This window comes from Natrix helvetica (genome assembly GCF_964273705.1).
Source record: "Natrix helvetica genome assembly, chromosome: 1".
In the NCBI taxonomy this organism is placed as follows: domain Eukaryota; kingdom Metazoa; phylum Chordata; class Lepidosauria; order Squamata; family Natricidae; genus Natrix; species Natrix helvetica.
Window position 1 is genome coordinate 107699885 of NC_138548.1, and position 19749 is coordinate 107719633.

Here is a 19749-nt window from a genome sequence, read left to right on the forward strand (position 1 = left end):
GATCTTTTATTGCATATCTCTAGTTTTGACAGATGTACCAAACTATAATTTATAGTTTGTACCAAACTATAACTATACCCATTTAAAGGGAACTACTCTTATTTAGCATTAGTCAGATTGCCTTTTTTCCCACCAGAGAGTGGCTTGCTATATAGTCCTAGATATTCTATATTTTATTTTCCTATTAATACTATAAAATACTGTATTTATTTTATTTTGGGAAGCAGATGAATCCTGTGTGAGTTTTATCCAATGCAGTCAGATTTTTTTAAAAAAATACAAATATAAAAAACTAATTCATAAAAATACCAAAAAAAGCAAAAGCAAAAAGTGCAAAGCAAGAAAAGGAGGGATGAAAAGAAAGAAAAATATGAAAAGGATAGATAGATAGATAGATAGATAGATAGATAGATAGATAGATGATAGATAGATGATAGATAGAAGATAGATAGATAGATAGATAGATAGATAGATAGATAGATAGATGATAGATAGATAGATAGATAGATAGATAGATAGATAGATAGATAGATAGATAGATAGATGATAGATAGATGATAGATAGATAGATGAGATATATATATATATATAGATATATTTTCAATTATGTATATGTATATGCATAAAAGATTTATTTACAGTTTTATGAGAAGATATTGAAAGAACTGTTTTGTGTAGTATTACAGAAAATACTAAGTTACTAGGTAAAATAAATGAAAGAAATATTTTGTTTGTTTAAATGTGTATGTATATTTATTTCTGGTAGCTGTTAATGGACTTTTGTTGATTAGTATTCAGTTGTGAGGTTTTATGATTTACTAATAGATAAAAGATGAGATACATTTTCAATAACATCATCTTCTTTATTTATTTATTTATTTTATTTATTTTATCAGACTTATTAGTCGCCCCCTCTCCCCACAGGGACTCGGGGCGACGTACACAAGCAACGGTCTACCGACTACAAAGGAGGAGGTAAAAATAAATAAATACAATAATCAGAGAAGTTAAAACCCCAATAAGAATAAAAGTTTAAAAGCTAACATTGACAATTAAAATTAACCAAGGGGTGGAACAGTTGTCGAGATTATGCCAGGCCGGCTAGCCGAAACAGGTGGGTCTTCAGTTTACTGCGGAAGGAGCGGAGATCGGTTGTTGTCCTGATGTCTGGGGGGAGGTCGTTCCAAAGGGTGGGACCCGCCACAGAGAAGGACCTACTCCTGGGCACCGCCCTCTGACAGTCTCTAGAGGACGGCACTGGAGAAGGCCCTCTCTGTGTGAGCGAATGGGCCGCAGGGATGTATGGGGCAGGACACGATCCCGCAGATAACTAGGCCCTATGCCATGGAGCGCTTTAAAGATGGTGACTAACACCTTGAAGCGCACCCGGTAGGCCACAGGAAGCCAGTGCAGCTCGCGCAGGAGAGGTGTTATATGGGAGAACCTCGATCTCCCCATGATTACCTGCGCGGCTGCATTCTGGACCAACTGCAGTCTCCGGGTGCACCTCAAGGGGAGCCCCATGTAGAGAGCATTTAACATTTCAGCCTTCATTATACTGGTCTTGATGAAGGGAAAGGTCATAGATATGACTATATATGTGACTTCTCCCTTCCTCAAGACCAGTAAAATCTCTTCATTTTCTTTATGAAGAGATTTTAGGCTGAAATGGTAGAGAAGGTGATGTTACTGAAATTGTATCTCATCTTTTATCTATTAGCAAATCATAAAACCACATAATTCAATCTTAATCAAGAAAAGTCCATTAACAGGTACCAGAAATAAATATAAATACATATTTAAAGTAAATCAATTTCATATTCCTTTCATTACAAAAAATGACTTCTTTCCATATCTTATCTCATAACTATACATAAATCTTTAAAGCTTCATCATTCAAAATTCATTTTAAAAATTCATTAAAAGCTACCCAAAACAACATATTGAATTTTACTCCCATCAAATATGTCCTATAAATTAATTTCTCATCATCTATTCATCTCCTTTCGGAAACTCCTTCACAAGTTCAACAGTTTCCTTTCATTTTAATACCATAGCTGTTCACTTTCTCTGAAAATAAAAAGAAAAAACATTTCCTCTTTCTATATCTTATTCATAAACAAATCTTTAAAGCCTCACCACTGGGTGACAATTTGTTTCCAGGTTCAATTCAAAGTGTTGGTTTTTCCTTTTAAAACCCTAAACATGGAGCTAAGTTACATGGGGAACCGTGTTTACTTCATCACATCAGCCTCTCCTACCCTCTCAAGCAGACCCTATCAGTTGAAGAATTCAGACTAGCATGTCTGGGAAGACAGCTTTCTCAGCCCTTGCCCCCACCCCCTTCAAATATTCTCCCCTTACAGGCAAGACTGGCCCTGTTTCCTGCACTTTCTAAAGTATCTAAAGACTTGGCTCTGCCATCTTGCTTGGGGCTCATACAAAGGCATGCAGCAGTGTGGTTAGCTAGTGACCTGAAGACAACTTTTAATGTAAAACTTTAACTATTCTTATTTCTTTTTAAATTTTATATTCAGTTTTTATGTTTTTAAGATGTTATTTTAAGACTGCCCAGTCTTTCAAATACTCTATGAGGGAGACGGGTAGTTTCTAAATGATACAGGCAGGCAAACATTAGATGATTGGATGGATGGATGGATGGATGGATGGATGGATGGATGGATGGATGGATGGATGGACAGATGGAAAAACAGACAGATATAGAGATGTAGATGGTAGATGGTAGTTGGCAGATGATGATGATAGATAGATAGATAGATAGATAGATAGATAGATAGATAGATAGATAGATAGATAGATAGATAGATAAAGACAGACAGACAGACAGACAGACAGACAGACACATAGATAGATATAGAGATGATATAGAATAGATGGTAGATGATTGAGAGAGGAGGGGAGAGACAGACAGACAGACAACTTACAACCACAATTGAGGCCAAAATTTCTGTTGCTAAGTGACAGAGTTAAATGAATTTTGCCCCGTTTTACAAACTTTCTTGCCACAGTTGTTAAGTGAATCACTGCAGTTGTTAAGTTAGTAAAACAGATGTTAAGTGAATCTGGCTTCCCCGTTGATTTTGCTTGGAAGGTCACAAAAGGTGATCATATGAGCATCAATGGTCATAAGTGTGAAAAACGGCCATAAGTCATTTTTTTCAGTGCCGTTGTAACTTTCAACAGTCTCTAGATGAATGGTTGTAAGTGAAGTGCCACCTATAAATAAAAATAAAATTCAATCCTGGTCCCCTATCCCGCTCACATACACACACACCACGGGTGTTAGAAATCTTGGAGACTTCCAAGTCCCAAATAGTCTTCCCAGAAATTCCTCACACCCACACCAGCCCATCCCAGGGATTCAGTAGGCTATTCAAGGAAAACCCCATGCCAGTCAACAGGGCAAAAGCAAATCTGCAAGACAAAGACAAGTCCACAAGGCAAAGGCAAGTCCAGAGATCAAGAGACATGAGCCAAAATTCGAAGTACAGAATCAAAATCTGGTAGTCAAGGCAAGAATGACTGTGGCTGAAGAACGCACAGCAAGGAAACAGGCATGTTGTTTCCAGCGTCATTTCACGCCAAGCGCTGAGGTAAATAGACGCTTCCCGGTGTAGTCCATCAAGAGAGGCAAGGATGCCGACTCACAAATAGCTTGGCTGAACTTTGTTGTGCCTGCCTCCTCTTGACCCAATGCACTCTCAGAGTGGGAAGGGTAGGCAAATTTTCCTCATCTCCCGAAGGTTCTGGGCTTCCCAGCTGTAGCTGGACCTCTCCTGTCCATTGCTCAACTGGCCACTCGTCCCATCACTCCACCCGCAACTGTTCTGCTGTGCTTGGTCTCGCAACACCTGGCAGCCTCCGGCAACCTCCAGATGTTCCTCTATTCCCGCTCCTGATGTCCCTGGACCTGGCTCTTCCTCATTTGAACTAGCATCTGGAGAAGATACACACACACACACAAACTCACACACACACACATACACACACATATATATTAACCTTGATCAAACAAGTCAACTGTATAAATCTTTTTATTAAAAAAAAAGTATTGATGCTTATTCCTTTTAAGTAGTGTCTCAGAAACTGATTTCTTTTCATCCTCTTTACCTTTCCTCAAGAATATCCTTACAGATATAATACATTTCTTTTGTAAGTCCAATGTAAGGAGGCTGTCCAAGACACCCTTTTCAAATTTTTCCCTCATAATTGATAGCTTGTACCTCCCAAAACTGCTGAAAAGATGGTGGTTCTACCCTACTTCCCCTATCCATTTTACCACTTTACCAGTTCTAAGAGAAATCTTTCCTTTATTTGGCTCTTTTTCATAAGACTGTATCTCTAGTCATTCAACCCTTCCCCGAGCTTTTTCAGCCTGCAATTTTCAATAAAGCAGGAGAAGCAGTCTTTCTCTCCATAGTACTAATAGTACGGCAACTAAGCTGTGCACCTTTTGAAAATAAGAATCTTTGAACCTCACAGGAGGACTTCCCTGTTACTCATTAAAGCAGCCTGGTCCCCCCCCCCCTTCCCGGCTTCTAGATGGGACTGAAAATGTCACTTCTTAAAGATATATTTGAACGAGTGCTAATCAGTGCCAATTCCAGGGTTGACTGGAGCTCAGGATCTTATTTGAAGTCATCTAGTTGCCCCTAACCTGCGGTATTCTTTTTTCTGGCCCCACTGGCAGGATATAACATCTGGCCAAGCAGCTTATTTGCCTGAAAAGAATTGGCTTTTCTGCATTTCTTTACTGCCATCTAGTGATATTTTTTTTCCTGTAGACCAGATCTGATAGCCCTAAATAGTAATCATGCCTTCCAGCTTTGTACCTGGGAAATTTCCAGTTGTGGACCTCTATGTCAGGTAATATAGAAGGAAGTTATTTTATTTATTGCATCTTAGGGCTGAAATTAATGAATTCTTTTTTTTTTTTTTGCTTGTTAGAAACAAATGGAGGGTGGGAAGAGCAATAAATTTTATTTCTGTAACCAACCATATGGTTAAACTGCTTAGATGCCATATTGGTCACTTAAATGTAAATAGCCACATTTCTGTAGTCACCCAGGAATTTTATAATATTTAAATTGGATGTATCTAAAACTTGGCAATAGATTGTGTTTAACTTTTTTCCTTTGTGTTATTTTTATTGTTTGCCTAAAATAAATAAAAGTAGACAAAAATTATTTTAGTGCTAAAAGTCAGATATGAGAATGTTTCGATGTAATCATTGGATGAAAATTAATGTCATGCATACAATACAAATGTTAGGCAATAAAAATACAGATGAAATCCATGTTAAAATGCATTTAAATTAACTGCCATCATATCACTTAACATTTTAATGAAAACTTAATTCTGCTGGTTAAACAGATTCTAGACCTGAGATATAATAGGACAGAAAATGTGCAAGTCAGACCCTTTCCCCAATTTCTATTGAATTTCATCACCCGTCATGAGATCTAAAGACCCCTCCCCCACAATGATTCATTTTGGGTAAGATTCATAATTTTCAATATTGCAGCAGAAGGGCAAAGGGGTGACTTACTTGGCTTCCAATATGTCCTTCTTTGATTAACTTCAAGACAGGCTCCAAAATCAATCATCAAATAGTTCTGTAGTGAGGTGCTTTGGAGGGCAGATGGAGAGCAATCAGGAGGCCTCTTTCAGGATTCACGATCATGATAGGCTGTAGCAGGAAAGAAACTTCCTAAGGGGAGTAAAATCTAAGCTACCAGGTTTCTGCTGATCAACACCAGCATCTTGATAGGCTGGAATGCAGGGGTGAAATTCAGCAGATTCTGACAGATTCTGGAGAACCAGTAGCGGAAATTTTGAGTAGTTCAGAGATCCGGCAAATACCACCTATGACTGGCCCCAGAGTGGGGTAGGAATGGAGATTTTGCAATATTCTTCCCCCAGGAGTGTGGAGGGAATGGAGATTTTGCAGTATCCGTCCCCTGCCACACCCACCAAGCCACACTCACAGAACCGGTAGTAAAAAAAAAAAAAAAGAATTTCACCACTGCTGGAATGTCACAGCAACTTTCTACAGAGTTTTCAGAAAAGGGCTCCTAACAACTCTTCTCTCTTTAAAGGAAAACAATATATCCAAGTAGAGTAAAACCTACTAAGATTTAATTCCACTTTAATGCCATAAGGCAAAAGTATCTCAACATCCAATTCTGTAGAATTTGGTAGCATTGCTATAATGCTGCAAATAAAACTAACAGAACTGTTGTGGTATTTTAAAGATTAACAAGATTGTTTGTGATTCTGCAATGGGCCACAGGCAATTGCAGGTAGATTCCTTCTATCTTTAGCAGGCCAAAGACTTTGGCTATTCTCTGTTTTGGCAAAGATATTTTCTTTATGATGGAAGCAGCAGCTGAAAAATAAGGGAAATCAAAGCAAAAGATATCTCCATCTAGACATCCCATAAAACAAATGTGTTCAATGACATAATGTCATGTCCTCCAATAAATTTTTGCCTAAATATCTGCCAGAATCTCTCATTAGAATGCATGCCTATTTTAACTGAGGCTAAAAATATTTTCTGAAAGCTACGTAGAACTATTTCTGCTTTATTGTAAGGCTACATGAACAGAATATTGCAAATCTCCAGGTACAAAGGTACAAACTTTCTGCCACTTTTACCTGCTTGACCCTTTAGAGCAGGTCTTTCCCAAGTTTCTTTATCTGACTGTTAAGACACTGGGAGTTTCTGCCTCTCTTGTGTAATTGTTTCCTACGTAATTATTTTGTGGTGTAATTGTTTCTCTTCCCCTCATTTTCCAAGTCATCTACACAAATTTCATTACATACAAATGCAATTTGCCTAATGTAAATAGACACCATGAATGAGAAAATAAGGCTTTGTAGCTCTTATTTTTAGCATCAGCACTGGACAAATAATCAGGCTTCCCTTTACTATGAATTAGAAACAATTGCATTGATGCTTGCTAAATATTGGTTATGCTGCATTACAGGTAGTCCTCAACTTATGATCCATTGCTTAGTGATGATTCAAAGTTATACAGGCCTCTCCTGGTGTACTAATGAACTGGTTCCAAAGTTCAAATGTCTGCCACAAAAACACCCCAGAGTCACAATACTGCACATTGGGTGTTCAGCAACTGGTCCATTCACACAACCTCATTTTATGATGTTTTTGCCAAAAACTGGCAAAAATTTACAAGTAAACAATTGGTTTGCTTAACAACTGCTTCGCTTAACAACCACTGCCCAAAAAAGGTCATTAAATGGGTAAATCACTTTAAGACTGTCACAACTTGCAACTTGCACTATTACAATCATAAGGAGAACATAAACAGAACCACCCGCATATCCTTGTTTATCTGAAGGACTGAGAATTCATATGCTAAAATGTTCTAATGTTTCTAGATGATAGTTTCTGATCAACCCCATTTTTTATTATTAGAAGTTTGTTCTAGGGATATACAATCCAATAAAAACTTGTCTAGCAAACAGATGAAAGAACACGCAATGTAGGAACACAACCCTTTACAACAGGAATGGGGAACTATGGCCATTTAATGACCTATGGACTTCAACTCCCAGAATTCCTGAGCCAACATAGCTCAGAAATTCTGGGAGTTGAAGTCCACAAGTCATAAAGGGGCCACAGTTCCCCACCTCTGCTTTACATGAACAATCCTAATTTAGCTGCATTTAACAATGTTCCCTTTTTGTCACACAAAATAATAATTCACCAGAAACTTTCAGAGGGCAATTTGGGTTGCATACATAGATTCAGAAGGGCATATAAGAATGTGGGGTTTCTAGTTCTGTCCAAAGGGTACCTGGTTGGCCTTTGCTTTGATCCAACAGGCACAAAATATAACTAACATCAAAAACAGTGAGGAAAAGATTGTTCTATCCATCTATCTCATATAAAAAGGCCAAACTCCTCAAAAAATAAATGAAAGTTTAAAAAATTACATGATAAAAACAAAATATATACATGATCAAAAATAATTAAATATTCGGCAATGCATCTTCATGCTCCTCACACAGATTAAACATCTAATCAGATCATTCTACTGTTAATAATATGCGAATAAAAAAGGAGGATAAAGAAAAGAAATTCTATTTATTATATTATGCAAAAATAATTAACGAATACAAACAATAGATACACAGCACAGAATTAACAATATAGTGTAAATCACTGAAGGTGTACACCTTAAATGAACTCAAATTTAGGAGGAAAAATAAAAAGGAAGAACAAAGGAAGAGGAGCAAAAGGGACACAAAATGCAGCTGGGAAAGAAAATTCAATTCATAATCTTCCCCCGTAGCCAAGGATATACGGATAGAACAAGCAAATGCCTAATCAAGAGCTAGAGATAAAAAGTTTAATAGCCTGAATACAAGTAAGCCTAATAGCAGAACATGATTTTTTAAAAATCCTTCTGCAAAAGGATGTCAGCAAAAACATGAAGAGGTAAAATAGTTTATAGCATGCTCAACATTATGAAATGATTTCTGAGTACTGCTGATGATTAAAAACAAAACAAAGACAGGTTGAAGGACACCTCATGAATACTGTACTTTTTTTTCTTTCAAGCAATCTTCCTCATCAGATTGAACATCCTTGTGCACTATTGAATTTTTATGGTGCATCTGAGGGGAAGCGTAATAGAAGACTTTTTGTCAACCCATATAATTTCATTGAGTTAGAAGGAGCTAATTAGTTCATTCCCTTGCTTAATGCGAGATCTACTAGAAGTAGGTGGTGTCAAGCTCGCGACATGTCACATGATATGCTGTCATGTGTCACAACTTTTTCCCCCTTCGCTAAAAGAGGTGGGTGTGATGCACCTGGCCCACGGGCCGCGAGTTTGACACCCCTATACTAGAGCATCTCTGATACATGACCATGTAGCCTCTTTGTTAACCAGGCCAATAACAATAGTAATAGCGTTTAGACTTACAGTATTTTTCGGAGTATAAGACGCACTGGAGTATAAGACGCACCAAGGTTTTGAAGAGGCAAATTAAAAAAAAAGTAGGTAGGTAGATAGAGGGATAGACAGGGAGGGAAAGAGAGAGAAATACAGTAGGTAGGTAGGGAGAGTGAGAGTAGTTAGTTAGTTAGGTAGGTAGATAAAGGGATAGAGAGAGAGAGAAATAGAGAGAGAGAGAAATACAGTAGATAGGTTGGTGTTTCTGCTGGCACAGCACTTAATCAATGTAATTCTCATCAATCAGTTAAAGAGCTTTCCAAAAGGAAAAAAAGGTTTTTGCACTCTGCAAACCTCCCAAAAACGGCCCATTTTTTTTTCAAAAAAAAAGGCATGAATAGCCTTGGGGGGCCTTGCAAATGAGCAAAAAACAGCCCATGTTTTGCAAAAATGGGCCTGTTTTTTGTCAAAACAATTGCATGCATAGCCTTATGGAGGCTTATAGAGTGCTGCTGGGGTTGGGGAGGCAAAAAACTGGCCCGTTTTTTGCTCATTTCTGACCTCCCCACCCCCCAGGAGCTCTCTACAAGCTTCCATAAGGGTATGCAAGGCCATTTTGGTGAAGGGGGGCGGGTTTCAGGAGGCAAAAAATGCTGTATTCGGTGTATAAGCCGCATCCAGATTTTCAGCCTCTTTTTTTGAGGAAAAAGGGTGTGTCTTATACTCTGAAAAATATGGTATATATTGCTTTATAGTGCTTTATAGCTCTCTCTAAATGGTTTACAGAATCAGCCTATTGCCCCAAACAATCTGGGTTCTCATTTTACCAACCTCAGAAGGATGGAAGGCTGAGCTAACCTTGAGCCCATCAGAATTGAATTCCTAGCAGTGAGCATTGAGTTAGCCTGCAATTCTGCATTCTACCAAATATATTTGTGTACATACATTACGATTTATGTTTACTAGGATATGTATAAAAGTCACCGCAATAATTTCTGGTAATATGTTTACAGGTAAAGTTAACAGAGATCACAAATGGCTAAACAGATTTTGTCAATCGATCTTAATTGGCTTTCCAAATAAATTGCTTGTAAACAGATGGAACAGATTAGGCTTACAGAGTATCAGACTATTAACACAAAATCCTGGATTTGTAGAGTACTGTTATCACTGATTCAGTTGATGTGGCACAGAACTCCAAAGCTTCTACATTTTATACATATGGCAAACTCCAGTCTAGGAAAGTAAAACTCTCTTTTTTAATTAACTAGCTTATTTGTGAATGCTACTATTATATTTATGCCCCTTCAACAACCTAATAAATACATATAAAGACTATGATTCAATTCCAAAAAAAGAGCTTTAGAAGGCACCGGACAGCAAATGTAGCACCTTCAATCTTCTTTGCAGCAGATAATAGAACATATACAATAGAATAATAGAATTGGAAGGGACCTTGGAAGTCTTCTAATCCAACCCCTTGCTCAAGCAAGAGACCCTATATCATTTCAGATATGTAGCTGTTCTTCTTTAAAACCTCCATTGATTAAGCATCAACAACTTCTGAAGTGAAGCCATTACTGGCATGATTATTCACCATTTCAAGCCTCTGAAATTAAATATTTTGGATCCCGTCTTCCTGTAAACAATGCTTTTAAATCAGTAAATCCCCCAAACCACAATTTTTTGTCCATTGGCAGCAAAAAGTCCATAAAGGGTTCCCATTCTTTTATTTTAAAAAATATTATTGTGCTTTCTTTAATTAGACAAGTCAATTTAGCTATTTCAGTCAGTTCTACTCTCCTCACATTCCACTCCACCATTGTGGGTAGCTCTTCTAAAAAAATTACAGGAACCTACAGTAGAACAAATTAAAAAAAAATATCACTGGTCCCTATATTTGTTTAAAAACGTTTTTATAGTCCAAACTTTTAATGTACTTTTTGCTGCAAGTTAATTCCTGGGGGGGGGGGGAATCTGTTCTTTTTCTGTTAAACACAGAAGGTCAAGTTAAACTGCTATTCCAGAGAATTCTCTAGTTTTTAAATAGTTACCATCTGAAGTGCTTAAGAAAGTGGGACTTGATATCCATTAAAGGCTCCATTGAGGCTACAAGTCAGATCTTCCTTGGCTCCAGGCACTTCACACAGGAGGTGCCTGCAGAATCCTTTTGGGCACTGAAGGCTTCCTCATAAGGAACTGCTATCCAGAGCACACATGGGCAATCTTTTTGGCTTTTCTTTGTCTGGAGAAATTGGGTATGAGAATTATGCTGGCAGGCATAATTCCATCCTCAGCATCCCTACCCTTTCAGAGTAGCATCAATCCACCATTTTTCTCACCTGGAAGTCTCTATATCTGATTGCATATGTATTGATGAAACAGTATAGTCCAATTATAAATCTCCAATATTGAGATTAATGCTCCAATATATTTTCTTGGATAAAAACTGGACAGGTAGTCCTTCACTTAATTATCATAACTGGGATGGGCAATTCTATTGCTAACCAGCACAGTATTTAAGCAAGCCATCAGATGATTGTGACTTATAATTTCATTGTTGGCTTCTTCATTAACCTTGCTTGTTGGAAGCTGACTATGAAGTGTACAATTGAAGATCCCATAACCGCAGGATACTGTAACCGTTGCAAGCGTAGGGACTGGTCATAAAGTTATTTTTTCAACGCCATCATAATTTTGAAGAATAATTAAACAGGGCAGTCATTAAGCAAGGACTACCTGTGGTAACTATGTGCTTGATATCAATAAATGTAGGAAATGGACTGGCAGAAGGGGGAGGAGTTAAACTAGGCATCAGTTTGGAATTATTTTGTATCCACAAGCAAACTAAGTCCAACTCACCCTTGTCTGCCATTAATACTTATCTAGTTTTGTCCAGGTGCTAACTCTTAGTATCAGGAGATTCCTGTGTATAGGCCAGTGATGGCGAACCTATGGCATGCGTGCCACAGGTGGCACGCGGAGCCATTTGTCAGGGCATGCAAGGCGCTGCCCTGTCAGCCTGCCAGCGCACATGCGCGCGCTGGCCAGCTGAGTTCACCTTTTTAAAAGCCATTTTTCGCCCTCCCCAGGCTACAGAGGCTTTATAGGAGCCTGGGGAGGGCGAAAAGAGCCTCCCCGCCCCCCGGAGGGCCTCCGGAGGCTTCAGGGAAGCTTCCGGACGGTCCCTGAAGCCTTCGGAATGCTTAAAACAACCCTCCGAGCAAACCGGAAGTGACTTCTGGTTTGCTCGGAGGGTCGTTTTAAGCGTTCCGAAGGCTTCAGGGAAGCCTCCGGACAGTCCCTGAAGCCTCCAGAGGGCCTCCGGGGGGTGGGGGAGGCTCTTTTCGCCCTCCCCAGGCTCCTATAAAGCCTCTGGAGCCTGGGGAGGGCGAAAAAAGCATGTAAACATGGGGGGTCGCGCGTTGTGCACGCATGCGCACTGGGGGGTCGCGCATTGCATTATGGGTGTGGCAGGCCCGCACACGACCCCCCTGCGCTCCCCCCACTTGTGGCACGCGAGCCAAAAAAGGTTCGCCATCGCTGGTATAGGCTGTAGTAATAAATCAGTTCATTGGCAGCTTTACATGTAAATCTGGTTTTTCACACTTGACAATAAATAAAGCACATTCTGTTTCATTTCATCACACCTAAATGTTTTCATACTTTGCTCCCCGCAAACAAAAGCCAAAATCTTCCTCCTTTTAAATATGAACCCGGCAAAATGACTGTCAGTATATAATATGGATAATTTTGCCATGCCTAGTATGACTAAATTGCTTTGACCTTAACTGCATTTATTAACCAAAGACAAACCTCTGGGTGAATTTAAAATTGTGCAGAGGGTGTTGGGTCTAAGCTTGGTAAAGAGCAAAATGCTAAGGAGTGTCCGGCTCCACAACCAATTAAAAGCGGCTCTGAAGAACCAAGAGTTTCCACAGGCTGAGGAAGACAAATGTTTTCTTCTGTTTCGTTGCCACACATGCCATGCTCGTTCCATCCCCAGGAAAAACACTGGTTGCCTAAGTCAAAGGAAAAGAAAATAATCAGCATATTAAAGCAGCCAGTGAAAAATCGCAACATCCAAAATCCTAGTGAATCATACTTGGAAAAGGCTCCCTAACCTTGCTGTCCTAAAAAAAAAAGATGAAGAAAAAAAAAAGGTATATAGATAGTCCTTGACTTACAACCATCCATTTAGTGACCATTGGAGGTTACATCAGCACTGAAAAAAGTGACTTCTGACTGTTTTTCACACTTATGACCACTGCAACATCCCCATGATCACATGATCAAAAATGCTTGGCAACTGGTTCATATTTATCACAGTTGCACTGTCTTGGGATCACCTTTTGTGCCCTTTTGACCAGCAAAGTCAATGAGGAAGCCAGATTCATTTAACAACAACTGTCGTGATTCACTCAACATCTGTGGCTAGAAAACCATAAAATGGGGCAAAACTCACTTAACTACTGTCTGGCTTAGCCACAAAAATTTTGGACTCAGTTGTGGTCATAAATCAAGGACTACCTATGCTAATTTAGAGGCCTTCACAGGGATTAAAAACTATGATGCAGGGACTGCAATTGAAATGATTATTACATTGTGGATCATTTGTAATAGTTCCGTTAAAAAGAGAATAATGCGTGGTGGGAACTTTTTAATTGCAATCCAATTTTGCTCATATAACATTTCACAATTTTCCATGATATCTTCACTTTCCTTTGTCTGATCAAGAACCAAGGTTGATTGTTAGTGGTATTTAGAGATAGAAATTCCATATGAAATTCTCAGACACTTAAAATAATCTGATGCCAAAGGGAACTCTGTCTGAAAAGAAGCAATTTGCTTGTGGGAGAATTATTTCAGCTACTCTAATGATCTTTTTGGCACTTACCCTCGAAGAAAAATACTTACAAATGAAATGATTCTTTTAAAAAAACTTTCATTAAAGTATCTACATGACATTTAGTATTGAATAGATTTCTCTGGGGAAGAAAATTCAGCTAAACAATAAAAATCAAACAAATTTCTAACAGCATCTTGGGGAGTACTTCAACCACCAGGGAGGCAGTATCTTTTCTAATTGCAAGAAGCAGCTCTGTTTACAGCAGCTGTCTTGTGAAAAAGGAGGTCTTTATAGCAGTATTGCTCAACCACATCAACTTTAAGATGTGTGGACTTTACTTCCCAGGCTAAGGAATTCTGGTAGTTGGAGTCCACACATGTTAAAGTTGAGAAACTTTGTTTTGTAGAGTTTATGAGAAGCTGGAGCTCCATTCTGAAAGAGCAGACTGCAATTTCCCAGTATTTTATCAAAGATGTGTTGAATTTTGACAGTGAAAATCTCAAGTCACATATGGCAAGGAAAAAAAAATCTCTAATGAGGCTTAGGGACATACACTTTCGGCCAAGCACATTCATGGTCAGTCTTGCCAAAAACGTCAATATATAAAACCTAAGATAAAAAATAATATAAGACTCTCATGGAAATGATCCCCTTGATTCCTACTTTATTTTCTAGAATTGTTATGGATTTAGCCTTTTTTTTCCCCCAAAGTCAGCAAGAAGAAATCAATATATGCTTATGATTTCAGACTCTAGTAAGGGGCAAATTCCTTGTGGACAGTCGCAACAAAAAGATATTGCTGACTAATTGTCTAAGTGTACAATATTGAGGAAGTCCCTGGTGAAATTCTCATGGATCAAACCCCAATCCATCCAGTCGGTTAAAGCATTTGTGCATCCACTTGGATTCAGGTCTTTAAAGTTGAATGGGACAAAACCAAAAGAATTCTTGTCATGAAGGACAGTCCAGTGAAATTCCAGATCCAAAGACCTAGTGGACTATATTGTCACACAAAGGAGGAAATGGCAGAACAATTAGGAGAATTGTAAACCCGTGCAAGATCCCAAGGCAAGTCATTATATTAAAGCTGCAATGAAATCTCTACAAATGTTGCTTTTGTTGATATTCAGGAATGTAAACTGCGAACTACAGTAACTACAAAACAGACTTAGGGATAAAAGAACTAAGTCTATCTTACAAACTACTTGAGAAGATGGGGTGAGAGAAAATATATTTTCTCAATTGTGTAGCTCTTTGTCAGATGTATAGAAATTATTTTATGTTCATAGAAAAAGCAGAAATACTGCTAGAAAAATTCAAAGAATTTACAACTAAATCAGGCACTACAGAATTAGTAGAGCACATGCTTGATATGAGGGACCCAAAACCAATAAAGCAAAATCTTAAAGCATTCACAAAGAGTCAGAAACACACTGCAGAACAAAGTACAGAATATACAGAACAAAGTACAGAATATACAGAACAAAGTACAATTAAGTGCCATTTATTGTGTGCATGTCGTGTGTATTTTTAATTCCCAAGCCAAATGGTGAAGTTAGATTTTGTATAGAGCGAATTGAGCTCAATCAAGTTTGACATACTCTATACCAAAAGTAGATTATCTCCTTTTCAGTTACAATGGGGCAAAATACTTATTTACTATACATTTATGTAAGGGATAGTTGTGAGTTCTCTTCAAGGAAATCTCCAAAGAGAAAATATATTTTGCTGCACCTTTTATTTGTTTACATAGCATATGGCGATGGTACATTAAGTCAGGAGTCTAAAATGTTAATGCAGAGTAGTAGTTTGGCTGCCTAAGATTACTAGTTCATTCAGTTCATGCTCACACAATATCTAGGGTGCAACACAGGGGGAGAACTAGTCCTGCACACAAAGCAGCTAATGGTGATCTGCAGAAAAGTCAGCGTCATCGGAGTCTTTTTTTTTCTGCCAGTTTTTGCCTCAGGTTGGGCAGATCTGGCAGGGGTTGATTTCTTGCCTTCACTTTTAATCCCACTGGAGTGGTACCAACTTATCTACTTGCATTTGCATGCTTTCAAACTGTTAGGTTGGAGAAGCTGAGGCAAGTGACAGAAGCTCACTGTGTCACACAAGTATTAGGCTCGAACTGCTGGAGTGCACTGAACGACTGCAACATTTTATGCTTTCAGCTGTAAATGGAGCTCCTCCAACATTCCAGAGATTCATAGGCAACATACTTCCAGACCAGGAGAAATACTGGGAAGCTCACCTAGATGATATTTATTTAAAGCTCTACCTGGGAAGAATGAGTGCAGTAGTTAAAATATGTTATTTCCGGTTTCAATGCAGGAGGCATAACTATCAATTCAGCTAAATGTCACCTGAGGTTTTCTAAACTGCATTACTTAAGTCACATAGTTGATCAGCAAGATGTTAAGCCATATGAAAATAATCTGCAAGTTATTCAGCAGATGCATCATCCAAGAACAAATCAAGATCATTCCTGGGATATTTGAGATATTGTAGATAGTTCCTTTTTTTTCACCAACATAAAAGCCTCATAGACAGCTGAGTGTGAAAAAAAACTTTTCAAGAGTTAAAAACTGCTTTATATCCTCTCTTAAAAGGGCCAGATTTTAAATTTCCATTTGTTTTGTATGCTGATACATCTGATGCAGGGGTGGTTGCTGCTGGCATTACTGCTGGTTTGCTTCGCGCTGCGCATGCGTGCACAGTTGACTATAAATTGTTCTGCGCATGTGCAGAACATGAAAAAATTAGTACAAAACAAGGCGGCAATGGCAGCAGCGACTGGGGAACTGGTTCGGGGGCGTGTCCAGCCTGCCGTCCCTACTGGTTCCACGACCAATCCCAGTGGGCTGCTACCGAACTGGTAGCAACCCACCTCTGATCTGATGTGATCAGAGGAGTTATGTTAATACAAAAGATTAATGATGGTAGGCATCCAATCTTATATCTTTCAAGAAAGTATTTATCAATGGAAAGGGTATTGTTAGCCCTAAAGGGTGGGTCAGACTAAGAAACCAATCCCATTAGGTCTAAAGATATTTTCATTTGAAAAAACAGTCTTGACAGAAGACACTTCCTTCACTTTATCTTCATATAGCAATAGCAATTAGACTTCACAGTGCTTTACAGCCCTCTCTAAGCGGTTTATAGAGTCAACATATTGTCACTCAACAATCTGAGTCCTCATTTTGCCCACCTCGGAAGGATGGAAGGCTAAGTCAACCTTAAGCCTGGTGAGATTCGATCTGCCAAACTGCAGGCAGCCGGTGATCAGCAGAAGTAGCCTGCAGTACTGCCCTCAAACCACTGCACCACCGCGGCTCAATATGAATTCAGGACGGTCCTGTCTGTGGCATTTTCTCAAATTACACAGAAACCTATGCTCTGAAGTGAGTAATGAAAGCTTTATAGTTTATCTGTATGGTGTGAATTCAATACAATGACATATAACCAACTAATAGTTTGATTAGAAAAAAGTAAAACTTCCTAATAAAAGAGTTGTACATTGTTATTTGATCTTTCAACCACTAAATGCAACAGGTGGGAAACCAGCACCAAGCTACTCCCGTTCTACCTTCATATGAAACTGACCCAGAGACAGTATCTGTATACTGTGTATCACTGACACCTGTGAAAGTCCCCATCCTTTTCATAAAAGAGGGGGGTCCCATGTTCCACCATCTTCACCTATTCTTACCCAAACAGAACAGTTTGTTTTCACTTTGCTGATACAGAGATTACAGTAGGAGCTAGTTTTGTCTTGCATGGGAAAGCTCTCATAGAAGGTGGGCTATACCAGTAAAAGATGCCATGCTGACATTAAAGGTGGGATGAAACCCAACCAGAGAAGAGAAGAAAGCTGGAAATGGAAATAATGGCTGGTGGCTCAAATAACTGAAATGGTTGGGTAGCTAGTTTTAGTAAAACCGTATACGGTCTGGTAAATCTGGACTGGACTAGTTCTTAGGCAGCTAAAAAGAATGCTGAAAAAAATTGTTTGGACATGATCCGAAGAAGCCTGCTGCAGAGGGAGAGATGCTGTATAGAAGGTTTCTGGTGGTGCTGAAGACGACAGAAGAGAAGATGATCAAAGGTTTACCTACCATGGGGAAAAGAAGATAACAAATTGCTAATCTGATTGGTGGAGGATACTACCAATATAACTTTAAGCCCTTTCCTAACTCTAGTTTGAAATACCTTAGTATTTAATAATATATATAGAAGGATGTATATGTGCAAGGTACAAACATACCTTAAGTTCATAATATAACCTCCTATATGATTTGTGTTTAAAATAGAGAGGTTATAGATCGGAAGGGGAAATGCTCATTTAATACAACTGCAACAGATTCTGTCAGTTGGGAGGATAGAATTGTTCACAAAGAATGCAAAACAATTAGTGAAACTATGTGACTTTTCTAATAAAGTTTGGCTGAAATTGCTTTCTACCATGTTTTAAGTAAATAACAAAGGGGAAAAACATTGGAAAACCGTGCCTCTTTCAATCAGATTCCTTCAACCCATGTGCAGATCCCATGGCACATTGCCTGTAGAAAGAGCACTCCACAAATGAGGCCCAGTTTTAATTAAACCACTTTGTCCCATGTTATTAAACTTTTTGTCCAATTTTCTGTCCTGATAAGTTATGTAATTGTGATTGATGAATACTGTTAGTTGATGAAACTGATCAGTTAATTGATTTATTATTTTATTCTATATGTTATTAGACTACTAGCTGATAACCCAGCGTTGCCTGGGTATTTATTTATAGAGGGAAAATGTCCAGACCAAACGTAATTTCCAATGTTGGATTTTCCCCCTTACCAGAGGGAGCCCCCTTGTGGAGTACTGTGAAGCCGTTACCAAGGCAACTCCACTGCGCTGTACAGTAGAACCATTTTACAGCAGTACAGTAGAAGCCTTTTTAAGGTACAACAGGCTGTATCTTAACAGAACACCCCCCCAAGGGGTGTTAGAGATATCTTACCCCCACAGTATTTTTTCCATAGAGTAAGTCATCTGTGTACCAGGTTTGGTTGAAATTGCTATGCTGGAACACACACACACACACACACACACACACACACACACACACACCCTACCTATATTTCATATATAGAGATTTATTTGTTAGACAAAAATACCACTTCCTTACACTTTATCCTTGGCCCTCAACAATTAACTTCAATGCATTCAAGAAATAAGATCTTCATTCCTTCATTCCTTAGGAACACCTGTTTTCTTCCTTTGAGACAACCATGACCTGGATGACTGAGAATCTCCATAGAGATTCTGGAAATGGACATTTGAGTGAGCTACAGTTAGTCCTCAACCTATGGCCAGAATTGGGACCAGAAGTTTCATCTGCTAAATAAGACAGCTATTAAATGAATGATGCCCAATTTTATAATTTCTTTTTTGCCATGGTTAAGCAAATCGTTGCAGTTAAGTCAGGGGTGTCCAAACTTGGGAACTTTAAGACTTGTGGACTTCAACTCTCAGAATTCCCCAGCCAGCATGGCTGGCTGGGGAATTCTGGGAATTGAAGTCCACAAATCTTAAAGTTCCCAAGTTTGGACACCCCTGAGTTAAGTGAATCTTGCTGTCTTTTAGCAATTCTGGCTTCCCCATTGATTTTGCTTGTCAGAAGCTGGCTGGGAAAAGTCACAAATGGCAATTACATGACCTTAGGAGTTTGCAACCATTATAAATATATGCCAGTTGCCAACGACCCATGTTATGATTATGTGACCATGGAGATGCTGTGAAGGTCAAAAGTGCAAGGACCTGATGCAAGTCTCTTTTTTCAGTGCCCTTGAAACTGAGAATCATCACTAAATGAATGGTTGTAAGTCAAGAACTACACGTAAAAGCAGAATGAACCATTTGTAGATCTCCAGTTTGTGGTGTCCCTCTATTCCTCTTCTAGCAGACTCC

At 38.8% G+C, this 19749-nt stretch overlaps 1 protein-coding gene across 4 annotated transcripts in view; it reads right to left on the minus strand.

Moving 5' to 3' along the window:
* Window positions 1-19749, minus strand: part of SERGEF (secretion regulating guanine nucleotide exchange factor) — a 120746-nt gene that overhangs the window by 6506 nt on the left and 94491 nt on the right. For 2 of the 4 annotated variants that reach the window (XM_081936266.1, XM_081936267.1), the window contains exon 11: window positions 12765-12970. The exons of 1 other annotated variant lie outside the window; for it this stretch is intronic. In XM_081936266.1, coding sequence (XP_081792392.1) covers window positions 12777-12970 — 194 coding nt within the window. In that variant the 3' untranslated portion in view covers window positions 12765-12776. Of the gene's footprint in view, window positions 1-12368; window positions 12971-19749 lie in introns of those variants that run through there. One more of the 4 variants, XM_081936265.1, reaches the window with a different exon arrangement.